The 20,836-nt window shown below is 36.4% G+C and overlaps 1 protein-coding gene across 10 annotated transcripts in view; it reads left to right on the top strand.

Moving 5' to 3' along the window:
• Window positions 1-9,541, top strand: part of LOC135103628 (leucine-rich repeat-containing protein 45-like) — a 39,193-nt gene extending 29,652 nt beyond the window's left edge. For 9 of the 10 annotated variants that reach the window (XM_064010132.1, XM_064010135.1, XM_064010133.1 and 6 more), the window contains 5 exons: window positions 5,544-5,693; window positions 5,894-6,067; window positions 7,722-7,858; window positions 8,751-8,924; window positions 9,423-9,541. In XM_064010132.1, the coding sequence (XP_063866202.1) occupies window positions 5,544-5,693; window positions 5,894-6,067; window positions 7,722-7,858; window positions 8,751-8,922 (633 nt within the window). In that variant the 3' untranslated portion in view covers window positions 8,923-8,924; window positions 9,423-9,541. The other variant, XM_064010138.1, reaches the window with a different exon arrangement.
• Window positions 9,542-20,836: the final 11,295 nt, after the last annotated feature.

The following is a 20,836-nucleotide window of genomic DNA, read 5'->3' as shown; positions in this document are numbered from 1 at the left end:
AACAGTTATGGAAAATTTGACTCTGGACAGACACATTGATAAGATACTGGAGAGATGATGAATTTGTTAAAAAGAGTAAAAATGGCATTCTCATATTTGGATGAAGGAATGATAAAAAAGTTGATTTCCACGATAAGACCAAGATTGAAATATGTGGCAGTGGTGTGGTCTCCTCATACGAAGAGGAATATTGTAAAATTAGAAAGAGTACAAAGAGCAGTCACTAAGATGGTTCTGGAGTTTACCAAGTCAACCTATGAAGAAAGATTAAAAATGGTGGAAATTCCTACCCTTGAAAATAGAAGAGAGAGAGAGAGAGGAGATTTAATAAACATCTATAGAATGATAAATGGTATAGAAAATGTGGACAAAAAATGTTTTATAAATTTAAACACACAGAGTACAAGGGGACATAGTAAGAAGCTGAAGAAAGTTAACTGTAGAAGAGATGTCAAGAAGTATAGTTTTCCTTATAGAAGTGTGAACAAATGGAATGAACTCAGTGAAGATGATGTCAATGCCATAACTATCCATGCTTTTAAGACCAAACTAGATAGATATAGAGATGGGGTACTCTGAGATTACTCCCCTCCATGAACCACAACTAGGTAAATACACACACTCCAGTTTTTTCCATAACTTTATGGTAAAACATAATATGAATTTTTTCCACAAAACATTCTTGTAAAATAGGGGTCTGTTTTATGTAGAGGTGTGTCTAATATGCCCACAAATACAGTAAGTTAAGCAATTAAGCAATAGAGTTTATGGCAAACGAAAGTGACTGAAAAAGCATGAAACAAAACGAACTCCTCCCATCTCCTCCACCTACCTCCTCCACCCCCCCCTCCACCAACATCTTCCATTAGCCAAAGTCATTTGATCTCCAATGTAAATACACTTTAAAAAAGTTTATTTCTTTATATTTTATTTTGTTATGTTATGCTTTGTACAATATTTTTATTTATAAATACCTTTTCCTTATCTAAAACACACAATTTTTTTTTTTTTGGGGGGGTTGGGGGGCGGGGCTGGAGCAGACTAATGGCATTTCAATTAATTTCAGTGCGGAAAATTGATCTGACATACAAGCAAATCAAGGTATGAACTCTGTCACAGAACAAATTAAGCTTTATAAGTTGAGATTCCACTGTTTTATATATATATATATATATATATATATATATATATATATATATATATATATATATATATATATATATATATATATGTTACAGTCAATACCTGAATCCAGACAATTTGTAAAGTGACTTATTTTTTCAGGCAATTTGTGAACTGCCTGGTTAGGTTAGGTTAGGTTAGGTTAGGTTAGGTTAGGCAGTTCACAAATTGCCTGAAAAAATAACTTTACACTTTACAAATTGTCTGGATTCAGGTATTGACTGTAACATATATATATATATATATATATATATATATATATATATATATATATATATATATATATATATATATATATATATATATATATATATATATATATATATATATATATATACAGTAAAATCCCTCTTATCCGGCATCAACGGGACTGCCGACATACCGGATACTTGAATATTGCCGGATACTTGAATAGAAGTGAAATTATGTCCACAATCACCACCCTACACTCACGCATCTTACCATAACAAAGATCAGCTGATCTTAATCAGCAGCTGATCTGATCAGCTGCTTAAGTGTGAGCACAACACGCTTCCTCTTTTCTACAACTTTAGGCATGATGTAGGCATCAGGCGATAAACAGTGCACACGCAGGACTGAGTCACTGAGTAAACACAGTGCAGTGGGCCGAGGGTGGCGCGAAGCAGTTCACTCTGGTGGCGAGGGGACAAAGTATGCCTCGCGTAGGAATTTTAATCGATTTTATGAGTACACATTGATTTTTTATTGATTTTAAGGCTCGGGGAAAAATGTGCCAGATACTCGAATGCCGGATGAGAGGGATTTTACTGTATATATATATATATATATATATATATATATATATATATATATATATATATATATATATATATATATATATATATATATATATATATATATATATATTCATCTTGGCTGAAGGTAACAGGGGTCAGTGTTGGGACCGATAACGTTTGTAATATATGTGAATGACATAAATGGAGAAATAGATAGTTTATATATATACAAACTAAGGAGGCAGTAGACACCTGCCGAAACGATAATTACTCCCAGTGAAGTCTAAAGCACTGTTCAGGGGGTGCTGTGAACTTATCATTAAACCCAGTTGTGACCTCACTGAACGTTTCCCTTTGTGTCTCACAACACAAGGGGGCAGTCACAGCCTGCCCTCTAAAGACAACTCTCTTCCTCCACACAAAACTACAAGCACCTAATAACACACACACACCCTTCACTCAAAAATTTTAAAATCATCATGGCGACTCCTACACCAGCCTCGGAGTCCCCATCTGGGGAGGGGACCATAAATGTCCCCAGGTCGGACTGCCTTTCTGTCGACGACCCTAAGTGTCTTGACACTGCCCTCAACTTTTTCTTCATTAACTTCTGCAACATTTGTGGTCTAAGATCTAATTTTCAACCTGTAAAACACCACCTCTCCTCTTCTAAACCTCATCTTCTTTTCCTCACTGAAATTCAGGTGTCTGAGGCAACTGACAGTAGCCCCTTTTCTGTTCCTTCCTACTTTCTCTATCCTCATTTTCGATCCAAAGCTGGATGCTGCGTTTATGTGCACAATGACTTAACCTGCTCTCGTGCCCAAGCTCTTGAATCTTCCGAGTTTTCCACCATCTGGCTACGACTACAGAGTCACTCTCATACTAAATTTATCTGTGTTGTATACCTCTCACCTAACTCCTCTGACTATAAGAAATTCTCTGACTACATGTACTTAACTTCCAAAGTGGAGCACATTCTGACTCTCTTCCCTTTTGCAGAGATCTCCATTCTTGGAGACTTCAATGTTCACCACCAGCTTTGGCTTTCCTCTCCCTTCACTGACCATCCTGGTGAACTAGCCTACAACTTTGCTATCCTCCATGACCTAGAGCAATTGGTGCAACACCCTACTTGTATTCCTGACCGTCTTGGAGATACGGCCAACATTCTTGACCATTTCCTGACCTCTAATCCTTCTGCTTATGCTGTCACCCTTTCTTCTCCGTTGGGCTCCTCCGATCACAATCTCATATCTTTATCTTGTCCTATCACTCCAATCCCTCCTCAGGATCCCCCTAAGCGAAGGTGCCTCTGGCTTTTTGCCTCTGCTAGTTGGGGGACCTGAGGAGGTATTTTGCTGATTTTCCTTGGAATGACTACTGCTTCCGTGTCAGAGACCCGTCTTTGTGTGCTGAGGGCATAACAGAGGTGATAGTGTCTGGCATGGAGGCATACATTCCTCACTCCTTTTCTCGTCTTAAACCTTCTAAACCTTGGTTTAAGACAGCTTGTTCTCGTGCTATACATGATAGAGGTGGCCCACAAAAGGTATTTAAGCCTTCCATCACCAGAATCTCATGCACTTTATATTTCTGCCCAGAACCATGCCAAGTCTGTTCTCCAACTAGCCAAAAACTCCTTCATTAACAGAAAATGTCAAAACCTTTCAAGGTCTAACTCCCCTCGTGATTTCTGGCATCTAGCCAAAAATATCTCCAATAACTTTGCTTCTTCTTCCTTCCCTCCTCTATTTCAACCAGATGGCACCACTGTTATCACATCTATTTCTAAAGCTGAACTCTTTGCTCAAACCTTTGCTAAAAACTCTGCCTTGGACGATTCTGGGCTTGTTCCTCCCTCTCCTCCACCCTCTGACTACTTCATGCCACCTGTTAAAATTCTTCGCAATGATGTTTTCCATGCCCTCGCTGGCCTAAACCCTCGGAAGGCTTATGGACCTGATGGGGTCCCTCCTATTGTTCTCCGAAACTGTGCCTCCGTGCTTGCACCTTGCCTAGTCAAACTCTTTCAGCTCTGTCTGTCAACATCTACCTTTCCTTCTTGCTGGAAGTTTGCCTACATTCAACCTGTTCCTAAAAAAGGGTGACCGTTCTAATCCCTCAAACTACCGTCCTATTGCTTTAATTTCCTGCCTATCTAAAGTTTTTGAATCTATCCTCAACAGGAAGATTCTTAAACATCTATCACTTCACAACCTTCTATCTGATCGCCAGTATGGGTTCCGTCAAGGCCGCTCTACTGGTGATCTTCTGGCTTTCCTTACTGAGTCTTGGTCATCCTCTTTTAGAGATTTTGGTGAAACTTTTGCTGTTGCCTTGGACATATCAAAAGCTTTTGATAGAGTCTGGCACAAAGCTTTGATTTCCAAACTATCCTCCTACGGTTTCTATCCTTCTCTCTGTAACTTCATTTCAAGTTTCCTTTCTGACCATTCTATTGCTGCTGTGGTAGACGGTCACTGTTCTTCTCCTAAATCTATTAACAGTGGTGTTCCTCAGGGTTCTGTCCTGTCACCCACTCTCTTCTTATTATTCATTATTGATCTTCTAAACCAAACTTCTTGTCCTATCCACTCCTACGCTGATGATACCACCCTGCACTTTTCCACGTCTTTTCATAGACGTCCAACCATTCAGGAGGTAAACATATCACGCAGGGAAGCCACAGAACGCCTGACTTCTGATCTTTCTAAAATTTCTGATAGGGGCAGAGCAAACTTGGTATTGTTCAATGCCTCAAAAACTCAATTCCTCCATCTATCAACTCGACACAACCTTCCAGACAACTATCCCCTCTTCTTCAATGACATTCAACTGTCCCCCTCTTCTACACTGAACATCCTCGGTCTGTTCTTTACTTATAATCTGAACTGGAAACTTCACATCTCATCTCTAGCTAAAACAGCTTCTATGAAGTTAGGTGTTCTGAGATGTCTCCGCCAGTTTTTCTCACCCCCGCAGCTGCTAACTCTGTACAAGGTCCTTATCCGTCCATGTATGGAGTATGCTTCACATGTCTGGGGGTGTTCCGCTCATACTGCTCTTCTAGACAGGGTGGAATCAAAAGCTTTTCGTCTCATCAACTCCTCTCCTCTAACTGACTGTCTTCAGCCTCTCTCTCACCGCCGCAATGTTGCATATCTAGCTGTCTTCTACCGCTATTTTCATGCTAACTGCTCTTCTGATCTTGCTAACTGCATGCTTCCCCTCCTTCCACGGCCTCACTGCACAAGACTTTCTTCTTTCTCTCACCCCTATTCTGTCCACCTCTCTAACGTAAGAGTTAACCAGTATTCTCAATCATTCATCCCTTTCTCTGGTAAACTCTGGAACTCTTTGCCTGCTTCTGTATTTCCACCTTCCTATGACTTGAATTCCTTCAAGAGGGAGGTTTCAAGACACTTATCCATCAATTTTTGACCACTGTTTTGACCCTTTTATGGGACTGGCATTTCAGTGGGCATTTTTTTTATTGGATTTTTGTTGCCCTTGGCCAGTGTCCTTCCTACATAAAAAAATATATATATATATATATATATATATATATATATATATATATATATATATATATATCATTAGACAGAGATGAGGGGGAAGCTTGCCAGTATTGAGGCCTGGAAAGCTGAAGCTCAAGCTGAGGTAGCCAGTCTTCAGGTGCAACTTTCTACTGAAAGAAGCTCATCACAAGCTCAACTGCTGTCTCTTAAAAAACATCTTAAAGCTGAACATGTAAGTATCATAGGCTCTCTAATAATATAGATGATCTAATAGGTGCATCATGTGTAATTTGTTTGTCAAATCCTCATATTTTCTTTGGTCTGCCTTGTGGCATTGCATAATGGTGTGATTATTTGTATAAATATTATCTGTCTAACAATTCTGCATAGTCACAGTTATTCCTTGATGATGAGATAAATTTGAAATTTTAGTTTGCAGTTGTTCGAGGACTGGAGGAGCAGCTACAGATGATGGAGGAAAGTCGTGGTGACGCAGAAGAGCGACTCCGGAGTCAGGTGGCAGCGAATTCAGCTCTTCGAGCCACCAACACCAAGCTCAGTTCTCATATACATGCACTTAATAATGATATCACTGAGCTGCAGGCAGTAAGTATTTATGCTGTATTTGATTTATGGTACATACAAAAGATTTTTTTAGGCATCATAGTGACATTATGTATAATAACTTAGAATTTCATGGTCAAAAGATTGAATCTTCAGCCAGGCTCATCTAATTAGGCACCTGTTTGTAAAGGAGAAAGCAGTTAAAGACCAAAATTAGGAGCTGAAATATCATGGTATGACAGGAGTTTGGTCTGGCAAGACACCTGCCACAAATGTAAACTGACAATTTAAAAATATTTTTGTCTATGAAAAAGAAGCAAACTAAAAGCCCTTTTTTATCTCATCATGTGCTTCCTTACCAATGCTTTGTAGGAAAGATTTTTGAAGTGACAACTTGTAGAGATTCGTGTGTGTGTGTGTGTGTGTGTGTGTGTGTGTGTGAGTGTGTGTCAGAAATGGGCATTACTATCAAATTTGAACTTCCGCTGTTACAAATCCACTAACTTGTTCCATAACTTTTGCAGTTGCTATTCCACAAATTTTGAGATTTAGTTTAAATTGCAATTGAAAATCCACTATCGCAAATAGCTACACAATATATGCAGTCTTCCACCACAAAACTTGACACCACAAACAAAAATTGTTATTAATAGCTCTCAAATCTCCTTTCACTCTATTTGTGATGTAATGCAGTATTCAAAGTTCCAATTTTTGTATTTTAAAGACAGTATAGAGAAAACTATTTTTTCATGACCAGCATTGACCATACATATGCTACTGCTACTCCAAGTATGGATGATTTGTAATCATGCTAATTAATTTGTAATAATCTGATAACCATCTATTTTAAACTTATTTTTAATGAGAATTTCCAGTGTGACTGTCACAACTATTTCCATATTCATTTTCTTTATTTTCTTTAAAATACTTATTATGATGTTTATAATAAAATCTCCTGAGGTTGATTTGAATAAACTTTTTGTAAAAAGTGGAAAAGGCAACAACTTAAAAAACTTGTGAAGTTAATAAGTTTTTATTTCAATATTTGAAGAATCTTTCAGATTGAGGCTGTCCCTTACATACATGAAATGAGATTTAAGAGTCTAAGAATTCAATTCACCTTGTGCTTGTATTCAATTTCAGCCACACTAGGCCAGTACAGTGTACAGCACTGACCATATAGCACAGCTGTAATGTTGGAGATAAAAAAAATACTGAGTCTGGACATGAAAAAAAATCAGAATAAAAATGAATAAAACAAAAATTTCAAACACATGAGTAATCATATCAATATACTCTCCTATACATAGTTACATAATAGACTTAATAGTACATTAGAACTAACAACTAATAACTTATGTTTAACAAGTTGATAGATACATAGAACCAGGCTGGCTCCTCCACATATTAGCAGAGGTTAGTAGAAGTAATACCACAAACACTAATCCACAAATGAAATGGAACTTCCCCTATTGTGAATTTGCAGACTAACTAGCAGAAGTGCCCAGCACTGGTGTGTGTGTGTGTGTGGTAACATGCTGCTCTTGAGGCATTGCTTTGCTTGTCACAAGTTTTCTAATTTGAAAACTGTACCATGTAAATAACGGCATAATACTTTTTTTTTATTAATATCAGAATTCATATGAAATGTAAACCTTTACTTTTCACTTTTCATCTCACATTACCTCTTTCACAGAAAGTGGAGAGCAGGGAAGGAGAAGTGAAAGTAGCTGAGAAACGTATTAGAGAAGAGTTTTCAGCTCAAATTGAAGACCTGCAACAAGAGTGTAAACAGATTCCAAAACTTAACAGCATCATCTCAGAACAGAAAAGGTTTTTGTGTAGTTCTATTTAAAAAAAAATAAATAAATGAATAATGAAAAAAATGATGTATACCTACAGTCAGTGACATGCTTGATTAGAACTCCTTACTGATGTGATCGTCACATTGCACAAACTGCATCTTGCTCCTTCTTATTCTGAAAAAACCTGATGGGAGAAAATAACTATATGGTAACTTGGGTTTGCCCCTATGTGTTTTTGAAAACATAGAATAACAGATTCAGTGTTTGACATATTGACATAAGGGAAAGTTATCTTTTGTGACTGTTCCTTGCTTTGGCTAGCAAAACAGCTGTTTTTCTTTTAAACAAAGTGATGTACAGTGCCTTGAAAATATACAGGCCATGATTACATGGTGCAAGTGTTGGAGTTTTACTAGAATGATGAAGAAAATAGAGGCACAGCTTTACATCCCACATCTCTCTATTTCTTCACTTACTTTCTTACAGCTTATTTTTCTATTTGTTTTACTATTCTAGTGAATCTCTAACATTCATATCATTTAATCATGGCCTGTATATTTTCCATTATAACACAAAAGATGACTCTTCCTTATGTCAATATGTCAAACAATGAATCCATTATTCTGTACTTTCAAAAACATATTAGGGGCAAACCTAAGTTGCCATGTAGTTATTTTCTCCCAGCAGATATTTTTCAGACTGAGGAGTTACCAGTTTGCACAATGTGACACTCACATCAGTGGGAGTTCTAATTTTCTGTGTTGCTGGCTGCTGCTGGCTCTGTGTGTGTGTGTGTGTGTGTGTGTGTGTGTGTGTGTGTGTTAATTAATTAATTAAGTTTTGAGCTGAAAGTGCTTATCACTTCACTAACAGGATGCTTAGTATGAAATATAGTAATATTTATTATTATTGCCTTTCAGACTAATAACTGACTTAGAACATGAGAGTGACCTTCACAAGCGAGAAGCAAAGCTGAAAGAGGAGGAAATGAAGAAGGTCCGTGAAGATGAAGCACGGAGGGTTGCCATGCTGCACTCTGCTTTTGTGTCATACTTCAATTCCTCACCTGGATCACCATCAAAGTTAAATTAATGGTATTTGTGATTTTTCAGATGTTGCAGGCTTATCAAATATGATAAACAACCATTCTAACCTTTGGCTTCATACAACTTGAACCCACAGATGTTAATACTAACTCATATTTCAAGGTAATTTGCTTTTGTAAATTTTGTGTAGCCCATGCATGCACTCTGTGCTTCTCTTGTCCTATGCTGGGCTGAGTCTGTGTGGAATCTCTGAAGTACTAATTTCCAATATTTTTATGATATTGATGAATGTATGGGACTAAGTATGCTGTGTGTTTCATCATGATTCATATTCATGAATATCCAATCTTTTCCAAGAATAATTATATTAACCTTCATAAAGTCTCATAGGGATGGAGCTGGAGAAGATTTTTCCAGATATCAGAAATGCAAAATCTGAGGGGGCACAAAGAAAGAACATATTTACACCATCATTAACATACCAGTTGATTAGACAATGAGAGTAATTTCTAGAACCTTCCTGACAATTGTGACCATTGATTTTAGGCCTGATGAAGAATGGAAATTAGAGGGAGGAAGGGGTATATGAATATCTCATTTCAACATGGCATACACATCCCTGCTTCAGATAATGGTACTGAATCACTTGGTCCTCAAACTTTAAGGTAAGTAGTTTAAAACTTCTGTTTTAATCTGAATATGATGTGCACTTGACCATCATTTACTCTGCAGGAAATATAAATGATCCAGGAGATAAGTTAGAAATGGATATGCATTTTAGCTTCAAGTTCTGGAACATTTTTACCTTTAACTCATGTTTTTGCCCTTCACAGTGATGTTTTCCATGCCTTCTCTAGCCTCAACCCTTGGAAGGCTTATGGACCTATTGTTCTCTGAAACTGTGCCTCTGTGCTTGCACCTTGCAAACTTCCAACTCTGTCTATCAACATCTACCTTTCCTTCCTGCTGGAAGTTTGCCTACATTCAACTTTTTCTTATAAAGGGTGACTGCTCTAATCAAACTACCATCCTATAGCTTTGATTTCCTACCTCTCTAGTTTTTTAATCTATCTTCAACAGGAAGATTCTTAACATCTCTCACTTCACAACCTTATATCTGATCAATAGTATGGATTCTGTTGTGGCTGCTCTACTGGTGATCTGGCTTTCCTTACTGAGTCTTGGTCATCCTCTTTTAGAGATTTTGGTGAAACTTTTGCTGTTGCTTTGGACATATCAAAAGCTTTTGATAGTCTGGCACAAAGTTTTGATTTCCAAACTACCCTCCTACAGCTCTTTGTAACTTCATCTTTCTGACCACTCTATTGCTGCTGTGGTAGACGGTCACTGTTCCTCTCCTAAATCTATTAACAGTGGTGTTCCACAGGTTTCTGTCCTGTCACCCACTCTCTTCTTATTATTCATCAATGACCTAAACCAAACTTCATGTCCTATCCACTCCTACACTGATGATACCACCCTGCACTTTTCCACATCTTTTCATAGACGTCCAACCCTTCAGGAAGTTAATATTTCATGCAGGGAAGCCACAGAATGCCTGACTTCTGATCTTTCTAAAATTCCTGATTGGAGCAGAGTAAACTTAGTATTGTTCACTGCCTCAAAAATTCAATTCCACCATCTATGAACTTGACACAACCTTCCAGACGACTGTTCCCTCTTCTTCAGTGACACTCAACTGCCCTCCTCTTCTACACTGAACATCCTCAGTCTGTTTTATACTTATAATCTAAAATGGAATTTCACATTTCATCTCTAGCTAAAATAGTTTCTTTGAAGTTAGGCATTCTGAGTTGTCTCTGCCAGTTTTTTTCTCAGCCCCCAGTTGTTAGCTCTGTATAGGGGCCTTATCTGTCCATATATGTAGCATGCTTCAAATGTATGGGTGGAGGTGGGGTTCGACTTATACCAGTCTTTTAGACAGGATGGAATCAAAAGCTTTTCTTCTTATCAACTCCTCTCCTTTAACTGACTGTCTTCAGCTTCTTTCTCATTGCCACAGTGATGCATCTCTTGCTGTCTTCTACCACTATTTTCTTGGCAACTGCTTTTTTGATCTTGCAAAATGCATGCCTTCCCTCCTCCTGCGGCCTTGCTACACAAGACTTTCTTCTTTCTCTCACCCCTATTCTGTCCACCTCCCTAATGCAAGAGTTAGCCAGTATTCTCAATCATTCATCCTTTTCTCTGGTAAACTCTGTAACTCCATGCCTGGTTCTGTATTTCCTCCTTCCAGTGACTTGAACCCTTTTAAGAGAAGTTTCAAGACAGTTATCCTGTTATTTGATTTTTCTGTTTGGCATTCAAGTGCTGTCAGTGGGAAATGGCTTGACTCATGGAACCTGAATAATTTATCAAAGCGGTCAGTGTGACTGGTAATGATCAGTCCTTTATAGAAAAATGTTTGTGGTTGAGTGTGGGCACCATGACCATCTAACTTATTAGGTTAAGGATACTATAAACATTTACAATTACTTCATATATTTTACCAGTTCATTATTTTATAACTTGAACATAATGTAGAAGCCTATGTCAAACACAAGGAGGTTAGGACCAGCTCTTAATTGTCCAAACTTGAAATTTAATTTCACTGATTGTGTAAAACTCAGTATAAAATACATTTTATGAAAATTGCACCTTAACACATAGGATTACTGCCATCAAGCAGTCTTAAACAATCACACTCCATATTATCTACACTTACTCATTATAAAATATAGTTGCTTTGGTTTTTAAATTTCAAAGATTTAACGAAACCTTTAGATCTTCATCGTTGTCTATTTTGCATAAAAGGTCACACCAGTTTAGTAATTTAGAGATTGTCTTTTTCTCATACAGGTTTTCTATAGTTAAGTAAAAGTTATTCAGGAAAAGATGTCAAGATGCCAGATACCTCAAAAAGCTACCTAGATACTTAGAATTATGTAAAATGTGATGTTTGTCTTCAGAAATACTTCAGTTTTTAAACTCCTTTTGTTACATCAAATACATTTTAACAGCAAATGTGCACATGAAATGACAGTCTTGGCAACTACAATCCTATACAATTTTGTTATATTGCAACCAGTCCAAAATGGTGGCTAAGGTGAGGTCATGGTGTGGGTGCAGTGCTGTTGCTTCTCGAAACAAAGCAAGGTGGATCACTTCCCAGGGGACATGTGGTGAGTGATTCATTTTAGGGTGAAGTCACCTGTGTTTTGCCATTCGGAGTTAATTTTATTTTCATCATTAAAGTAGTACCCCAGTATACATCCTTAATCCATTCCAGATCCTTGGGCTTATACCAGACAGGACATATACCAAACAAATTTTTCCCATAACAATTAAAGGGAAAACAATTCATCCATTCCCCCCAAAAAAAATAAATAAATAAAAAAAATAAAATAAAATAAATAAATAAATAAATAAATAAATAAATAAAAAAATCCTATTGTTAATTGGCATATTATACAGTACATTGATGAGGTTGTATAAAGTAATTTAAACACTGCTTGATATTAAAATACATATCATATTTGATGGCTTATAAGACGCACCTCAGTTTGGGCAGACAAAAAAAAAAAAAGTTTAAGCTCTGAATATGAAGTGAAGGGTATCATCTGACATTTGAAGCCCTCTCATATGTATTCAGATCTTTATTAGATCCCAATATTTTATATTTAAAAACTTTAGTGTTTGCCAGGATCTACTAGCACTGGTCCTTAGAATTGTCAGAACCTAGAGGGGTAATAAAGTTTGTACATCATATTTTGTACGATCATAATTTGTACACATTTCTAGTTGTAATATTTTAGTACATTTTCAAAACATGAGGATGTGTGAAAATAGATTTACCTTATTCTCTACAATGTATTTTTATTTTGAAATATTCAGTTTATTTCTAAGACAAAAGAAAGTTTAAAAATAAATTTGTTCTGTTCATCATGAAATTTAGTATGATTGTAGTTTTTTTTTATTCAAATTGAAATCCATGAAAATAAATTTATTCTATTGATGTCTTAACTCCAGGAACAGTGGCATCATACTAAGGAACACAGTGAATCTTGTGCATGTCACCAGGCTTGGTAGCGAGTTTGTTTTGGTACATGCAATGTAAGTGTTGTCACTTAATTTCTTCCTGACTGGTGTTATTTTATGTGAATTACCAGTAAGTATAACCTGTTATACATTGTTGCCGAAGTGAGTTTTTTGTGGTGTAGAAGTGGTCATCACTTTGTTTACATGTGCGAAGATATTTGGAGTTTGATTTAAGGGCCACTGATGGCACTCCCAGATCTGCAACGTCACTTGACAGGCACGCCAGGATAGAATGTTGCCATAGACTTACCACTAGCCACTGCCTCAAAGTTGAACCTTGGCCTTATAAGCCACAGGCTTATTTTCTGAGACTTTATTTGGAAAAAGGCACATCTTATAAGCCATCAAATACGGTTAGCCGCATGGGCATATACGACACATCCCCATTTCAACTGGGCATATTCAGGGAAAAAAAAGTTTTTTATGTAAACATGTAATGTTTAAAGCAAGCTAGCAGTACAGCTGAACAAAAAAGCAACCAATCACAATAGTGAAAATATTCTACATGATTTCAGTAATAAAACAGAGGTAGTGGCTTTGTCATGGGAATGAGGCAAAGAACACACCCCAACTGCCGAGATGTCAACAACACACTGAGTAGGGCTGCGTTTCCATTTTCAGCATTTCTTTGTATCATATTATGGTTAAAAAATATGATATAGCACCCTTGTCTATAATACTGTAGTGTAAATCTTTGGGTGTATAGGTGAAGGAAATTTTCAAAATTAAATCTACAGGAGGCTTCACATTCCCACATAAGATGCAGGGTGATTTTTTGAGCCATTTTTATGAAAAAAGGTCCGTCTTACATGCCATCAAATACAGTAAATACCAAAGCAATTAGATGAAATAAATGAATATTTAACTTCACTTTACCTTGCTGAGAAGAGTCAAGAGACTACTAGGATAGTGCCGAGAAGGAAGATGTTATTGTTGAAGAGAGTCCTGCCAGTCTGGCAATACTGCTTGTGGGCAACCATGACTTTGTCATGCATGCAGTGTTGTGACTCATTGTGACCCTTACAAGTATGTTTGTATTCCAAGCAAAGGTCATATACCAAGCAATTTTTTTTTTTTTTTTTTCAAAACAGTATGTATACTAAATTGGACTTATTCCAAAGCGGATATATATCAAAGTACCACTGTATTTATTTTTTGTGAAGTAAATTATATATTTTCTACTTATATTCCTTGAAATTACTCTAAAGTACTATTAAATATAACATAGCTGTCTTAAATCTTGTGTCAATTAATAAAAGCAGCATGTCATAATGAGGTCATTGCCTCACCAGGGCCTGGGTCAGGATGGGTGGGTGTGAGTGGTGCTGTTTCATTAGTAAAAAACCTATTTTTCACTTGCATTTCTTCAGATTATCTTATAAAAACAGTTATACATAATGTTGCCCACCTTAAAACATACTGTACAGTATGCTATGTTTCTTTACTTGTATATTGATATACAGGGTGTCCCGTGAGTTACAGCACATAGTTTGGGATTTGACAGTTTAAGTAATTCTATACTCTATACATATATGCTATGTTTAGTTATACACATATGCTATGTTTAGTTTTATTTTGCAAGAAATTAATGTGTAAGTTGTGTGTTGTGGGAGCTGCTCAGCTGGGTGGGCCTTTGCCTCTTTGCTTCCCTCCTAGGCTTACTACTTGTGGTGCCATGCAGCATTAGGTGACAATTTCTATGCACAATCTAGTCTTTTTTCCAATCTAGACTAACATCGACACTTTTTTTTACAATCTACACTAACTTTTTTCCTTGCAGGAAAAAAGTTAGCAAATGACAGATTAAATTATTATATGTGTCAGTGAAAAAAATGTACAGGTAATGCAGCAATATAATGGTTGTTAAGTGCTACTTTTAAATATACATGACAACTCATTGCAACTATCAGCTCTTCAACACTCATCAGTTGACCTCTTGACACTGAAGTGACTGGCCTTGTCAAACAGCTGACTGCCAAAGTGCATCTTTTTGCTGCTGTGAAAATGCCTTTCACATTCAGTAACACCTAATATTCGATGGACATCTGGACAGTACTGTCCAGGTGACAGTACCAAGCCCTACTATCAGCAGTACCAGTACAAGAATACAAATATACAAATATATAAAGGGATAAAATTCACAGAACATAGCACAATTTGACATCACTTAGAAAGAATATCATATAATCTAAAGGGACATTTATAGGAGTGGCAGGATCACCAGGCAGTTGTTGTGAAGCTGGAGAGTTGCCATGTATGTTGAAAAAAGTAACTTTTAACAATTTGTGTTACATGTACATTTTCTTCACAGAAACATACAAAAATTTAATATCATTTGCTAACTGTTTCCTGGAAGAATTTGACTGCAGAAATCATACTACACAAAAAACTGATGCCACACAGCACCAATCAAGTATGTAGTGAGCTGAGGAGGGAAGGAAGGAAGTAGAGGCCCACCCAGGTGAGCGGTTCCCGGCAACACACAACTCACACATTAATTTCTCACAAAATAAAACAAAACACAGCATGCGTGTATTGAGTATTTTCAATTTAGAATTACTTAAACTATCAAATCCACGTATGCACCTTAACTCATGGGACACCCTTTATATATATATATATATATATATATATATATATATATATATATATATATATATATATATATATATATATATATATATATATATATATACACACACACACACACACACACACACACACACACACACACACACACGGTGTAACACGAGTTTCTGCAGATATTGCCAGAGATGAAAGTACAGATTATTCTAAGTAGAAAATGTTCTTTGCACATGTGTGTTTTTAGGTGGTTTTAGCTGAGGCATGAAATTCAAGTGTGGCCTGGCAACGGATACAACAGCCAGGCAGGTATTTATGGTGGGGATCTGAAATTGTGAATAATTCAGTCATGCTTTCTACAGGTTTTGGAGCTTTACAGTATCCCATGACAAAATGAGTAACAACAACAGACCAATACCGATTACTGCTAAACATTACACAATGATAGTATGGATGTAATAAATGACAAATAAAATAATAGGCTGTGTGGCACCATGCCTGCCTTGGCAAGGAGTGGGAAGCAGTGAGGCTAGCAGCAAATCAGCTGAATATTAGTCAGATCACATAGTTTCCCTCCAAGACAGTGACAATGAATACTTTCAGATTGTACTGCATAACTTAAAGTAATAAGGAGTGTGTAGGAATGGTGTTTCTCCACCATGGTTACCTGCCCAGGCCAGCTGTTGTAGCTGTCATCCAACCACACTTGAATTTCATACCATGGCTAAACAACGCCTCAAAACGCATACGTGCATAGAACATTTTTAACTTAAAATAACCTGTACTTTCAACTCTAGCAATATCTGCAGAAACTCATATTATACCCTGTGTGTGTGTGTGTGTGTGTGTGTGTGTGTGTATATATATATATGTATATATATATATATATATATATATATATATATATATATATATATATATATATATATATATATATATATTATGAACCTTGGTTACCAAACGCCTCCCTTTTCGAACAATTTGGTTTTCACAAAATTTTGAACTCGTTATTGCTTCAGTTGTGATACCATAATTCGGTTCTAGAACAAAGTTACTTGATTTCAAATATTAAAAGATATAGCAAAAGCTGCTGTTTATTATTAATTTATAGTTTCTATAAATATCTACTTCATTTTTATATATTTGGAGGAGAGACAGTAATTCAGTCTTTGAAATAAAGTAAATGTGACCCTGTTGAAAAGCCTCGATGTAAACTGTTTTCAGTGCTCAGGAGCAATCTGAGCCACCTGTGGCTCTCTCAATGACCCCAATGCCATCATTACTGCACAACTGCATTTTTCCAATAGCTTTCCCCAGTAGCAAGATGTCTAAGTGTTATGATCACCTTCATTTTGGTGGTAAATGAGTTGCTCCTCTCTGTGTACTTCTGTATGACTTCCCTCACTAGTTGTCTAAACAGTATCTTCTGATGAGTTTTGTGTCACTAAGTTCATTCATTACAGCCTTTCTGGATAAATAATTTGTGAGCTGATATTGTGAAGCAGCCATCTTGGCTGTGGGAGCATCTGTCATAAGTCACTAAGACAGGGTAGACTGGTGTCTGGGAATGGATTAATGCATTTTATGTTGACTCCTATGTGGAAAATAGTTTCGGTTTTTTAACATTTAGGATTTTGAATGGAATTCAGAAATTAAATGAGTTCGAGACTGAGGTTCCAATATATATATATATATATATATATATATATATATATATATATATATATATATATATATATATATATATATATATAAATAAGAACATGACTTAAGAAATAAGGGAAGTTGCAAGAAGCGACCAGGCTTACACGTGGCAGTCCCTGTACGAAATATACCTACCTATTTCCATCTATTATCCCCATCCATAAACCTGTCTAATCTTATCTTAAAGCTCCCTAATGTCCCAGAACTAACAACATGATTACTGAGTCCATTCCACTCATCTACCACTTTATTTGAGAACCAACTTTTTCCTGTCTCCTTCCTAAACCTAAATTTTTCAAGCTTGAACCCATTATTTCTTGTTCTACCCTGGTTTGCTTACATCCCCCTTGTTATAACCCTTATACCACTTAAAGACTTCTATCAGGTCCCCTCTTAACCTACGTCTCTCTAAAAAATGTAAATTTAATAACTTCAGTCTCGCCTTGTAAGGAATACTCCTCATCCCCTGTATCCTTTTAGTCATTCTCCTCTGTACTGATTCTAATAGACCTATATCTTTCCTGTAATGTGGGGACCAGAACTGCACAGCGTAGTCTAGATGAGGTCTGACCAGCTCCAAGTATAACTTTAATATTACTCCCAGCCTTCTACTTTTAACACTACTAAAAATTAATCCTAGTACCCTTCCTAAAAATTAATCCTATTACCCTATTTGCCCTGTTTCTGGCCTCTATGCATTGTTTTCCTAGACGGAGTTCAGAGCTAACTATAACTCATAAATCTTTCTTGTACCCTGTACCTACCAGAGTTTGGTTGTTTAATGTGTACCTACTGTGTGGGTTTCCTCTACCTACGCTAAGTACTTTGCATTTATTAATATTAAATTGCATTTGCCATCTGTCCGTCCATTCATTCATCCTGTCTAAATCTGCCTGCAAGGCAATGGCATCCAGTTCTGACCTAATTAATCTACCTATCTTTGTGTCGTCCACAAATTTACTAACATCACTACTAATTCCACTATCCAAGTCACTGATATATATTAGAAATAACAGTGGCCCTAATACTGATCCCTGTGGCACCCCACTAATTACGTGACCCCACTCGGATTTTGAGCCGTTTATTACAACTCTTTGTTGCCTGTCGCTAAGCCATGACCCTATCCAGCCTAACACCTTCCCATCTATCCCGTGTGCCCTAACCTTTCTCAGGTTCCTTTGATGGGGTACCTTGTCAAATGCTTTACTAAAGTCCAGATATAAGATATCATATATATATATATATATATATATATATATATATATATATATATTGACTTTACTTTTTGTTGAATATAATATGTGAAAATTATATTTATTATTTATCAGTCTTATTTCTAGTGTCTTTTAGATGTACTACATAAATAGTTTTATGAAAAGTGGTAGCACTGTACCTACATCTTGATTCCACCCTAGGTGGCAAATTGGACTGCTTTTAATATAGTGGTTCAAGGCCCCTCAGACTTTCATCCCTGTCATTCAAAAAACTTAGCAAATTGGACTGGTTTTAATATAGTGGTTCAAGGCCCCGCAGACTTTGATCCCTGTCATTCGAAAAACTTGCCTCGAAGTTACATTTGTTTATATTCTTTGTCATAACTCATCTCTTCAAGATAATTGATACATTTGGATTCTGCAATAACTGCACAACTCAGATATTGTTGTAATTTGGTAAAACCAAATATAAAGGAAATTAATTGAATTTACAAAATAGCTTAAAAATCCTTAAAACAAGCTTTATTTAAAATTATTTTTAAGTCTATGAACCAGCACTGAAATAAATTTAAGTTTTGTGAATGCTATTGTGTAATCAGATAAAAGACATAAGAGCAACATGGAATGGTTTTTGAGGATGTATAGCTACACTCATCTGCCAGAGTAGTACACCATGACTGGATTCCCCTTCCTCTCTCTAACCAGACAGGATGTCTGTGACTGTTTGCCACTTGAGGCAGCCTGCCTCTTCTTTGTGATGTAGTTGAAAAGCTATTGCAATTAAAAATAATTTATTAGAATTTCTCAAAACATGGTGCAGTTGTTTCAGATAATGCAGAAAAGGAAAGAAGGCATATTTTTAGGACAAGATGTGCACAGTGGACAACAGCCATTCTATTCTATATTGTAGAGAGAGGCACACACATACACAATTGTTCATTACACACATAAAAGGATATCTTTCTTCCTTCCTTCATTATCTAAAATATAGTACAGCATCATGTTCAGGAGAAATTCTTCAATTAAATACATCAATTTTTAAATACAGTAGCTTGTCATTTCTTTGAAAAATCAACAGAGAATAAAAAGTAGTTTATAACATTTATGTTTTTCTTAGAGTTCTACAGCTTCATTCTGAACTTTTTAAACATATTCATGATCCATCATCATTCTATTGTTCAGTGTGAAAAGAACAAGCATATGTTACGCAAGTGAAATACAGTGAAAAGAAGTAAAATTTGTAGAGTTGAGAGACCTCTTTTAATTTAAGTAAGGTTGCCTCAAACATCAACTAGTCAGACATCCTTCCTGTCAAAAGTGTACCACTCTGGTAGATGAGTTTATATATCCCCAGAAACCATTTTTTTTTATATTTGCCATGTTTTATCTTTGATCCAACAATACTGTAGCATTTAGGAATAAAAAAAAAAAAAGTGGTGATTACTACAGCACGGTTTCAAGGAATGTTAAAAATTACAAAAAATTCTTGTTATAAATGCTCTTGAGCTACCTGGTAAATTCAACTCATATACATGTTTAGTTTTATCAAATTACCACAACCATATCAGAGTTGCACTACTGCTGTGTCCAGCATATCAAGTGAAATGGTTAATCTAAAACAAGAGATGAGTTAGGCTGAATACTTAACACTGCACTGAGGCAAGTGTGAGTAATTGGGAAATTGCAACTGTGACAAGGGTATACTTATTTATCAGAGGATAAATAGCAAAGCTGATACAAATGCTCCCTAAGCTCTAGATGAATAGCCTCCTTGAGCAGAATATCAAGCAGATAACAGAAACCAAAACCATATTTTCTTTGATTATAGTGCTGTTTGGAATATAAACCCTCCCTGCACTAAGGAGGCTCATGATAGAGAATTTATGAATAAGTTAATTCAGAATATATGATTGGAATTATCTAGCCCATTAAGTATGAAGATGTACACCTGCAATCTACAATATCTAGCCCACCCGGGATGCAGTGGAGATTCGTAACTGGGGCCTTTCTAGATGGAACCCCATGCTAGCTATAAATGGGGCAGCACATGCAAACTCAAACACATACCTTATTTGTTTGTCTTGCTGTAGAGTGAATCATGTTGAATAATACTTAAATACTTTCAGGTTACAGTTTTCAGGTATGTATTCAATGAGTGTAAATGACACTGATATGACTAATGTGTGATGCATGACTACTTGTTACATGATACAATATTATGACATGATTCACTTAACAGCAAAACCAACAAATGGTTCATAAGGATCATGTTTGAGAATGTGTGTGTTCTCCAGTGATATCTAGCATGGCCCTCTGTCTAGAGAGGCCTTATTTCTGATTCTCCACCTTGTCCTGGGTGGG

The sequence above is a fragment of the Scylla paramamosain genome, chromosome 9, assembly GCF_035594125.1.
Source record: "Scylla paramamosain isolate STU-SP2022 chromosome 9, ASM3559412v1, whole genome shotgun sequence".
NCBI classification, from domain to species: domain Eukaryota; kingdom Metazoa; phylum Arthropoda; class Malacostraca; order Decapoda; family Portunidae; genus Scylla; species Scylla paramamosain.
This window is presented reverse-complemented; position numbering and strand designations above follow the sequence as displayed.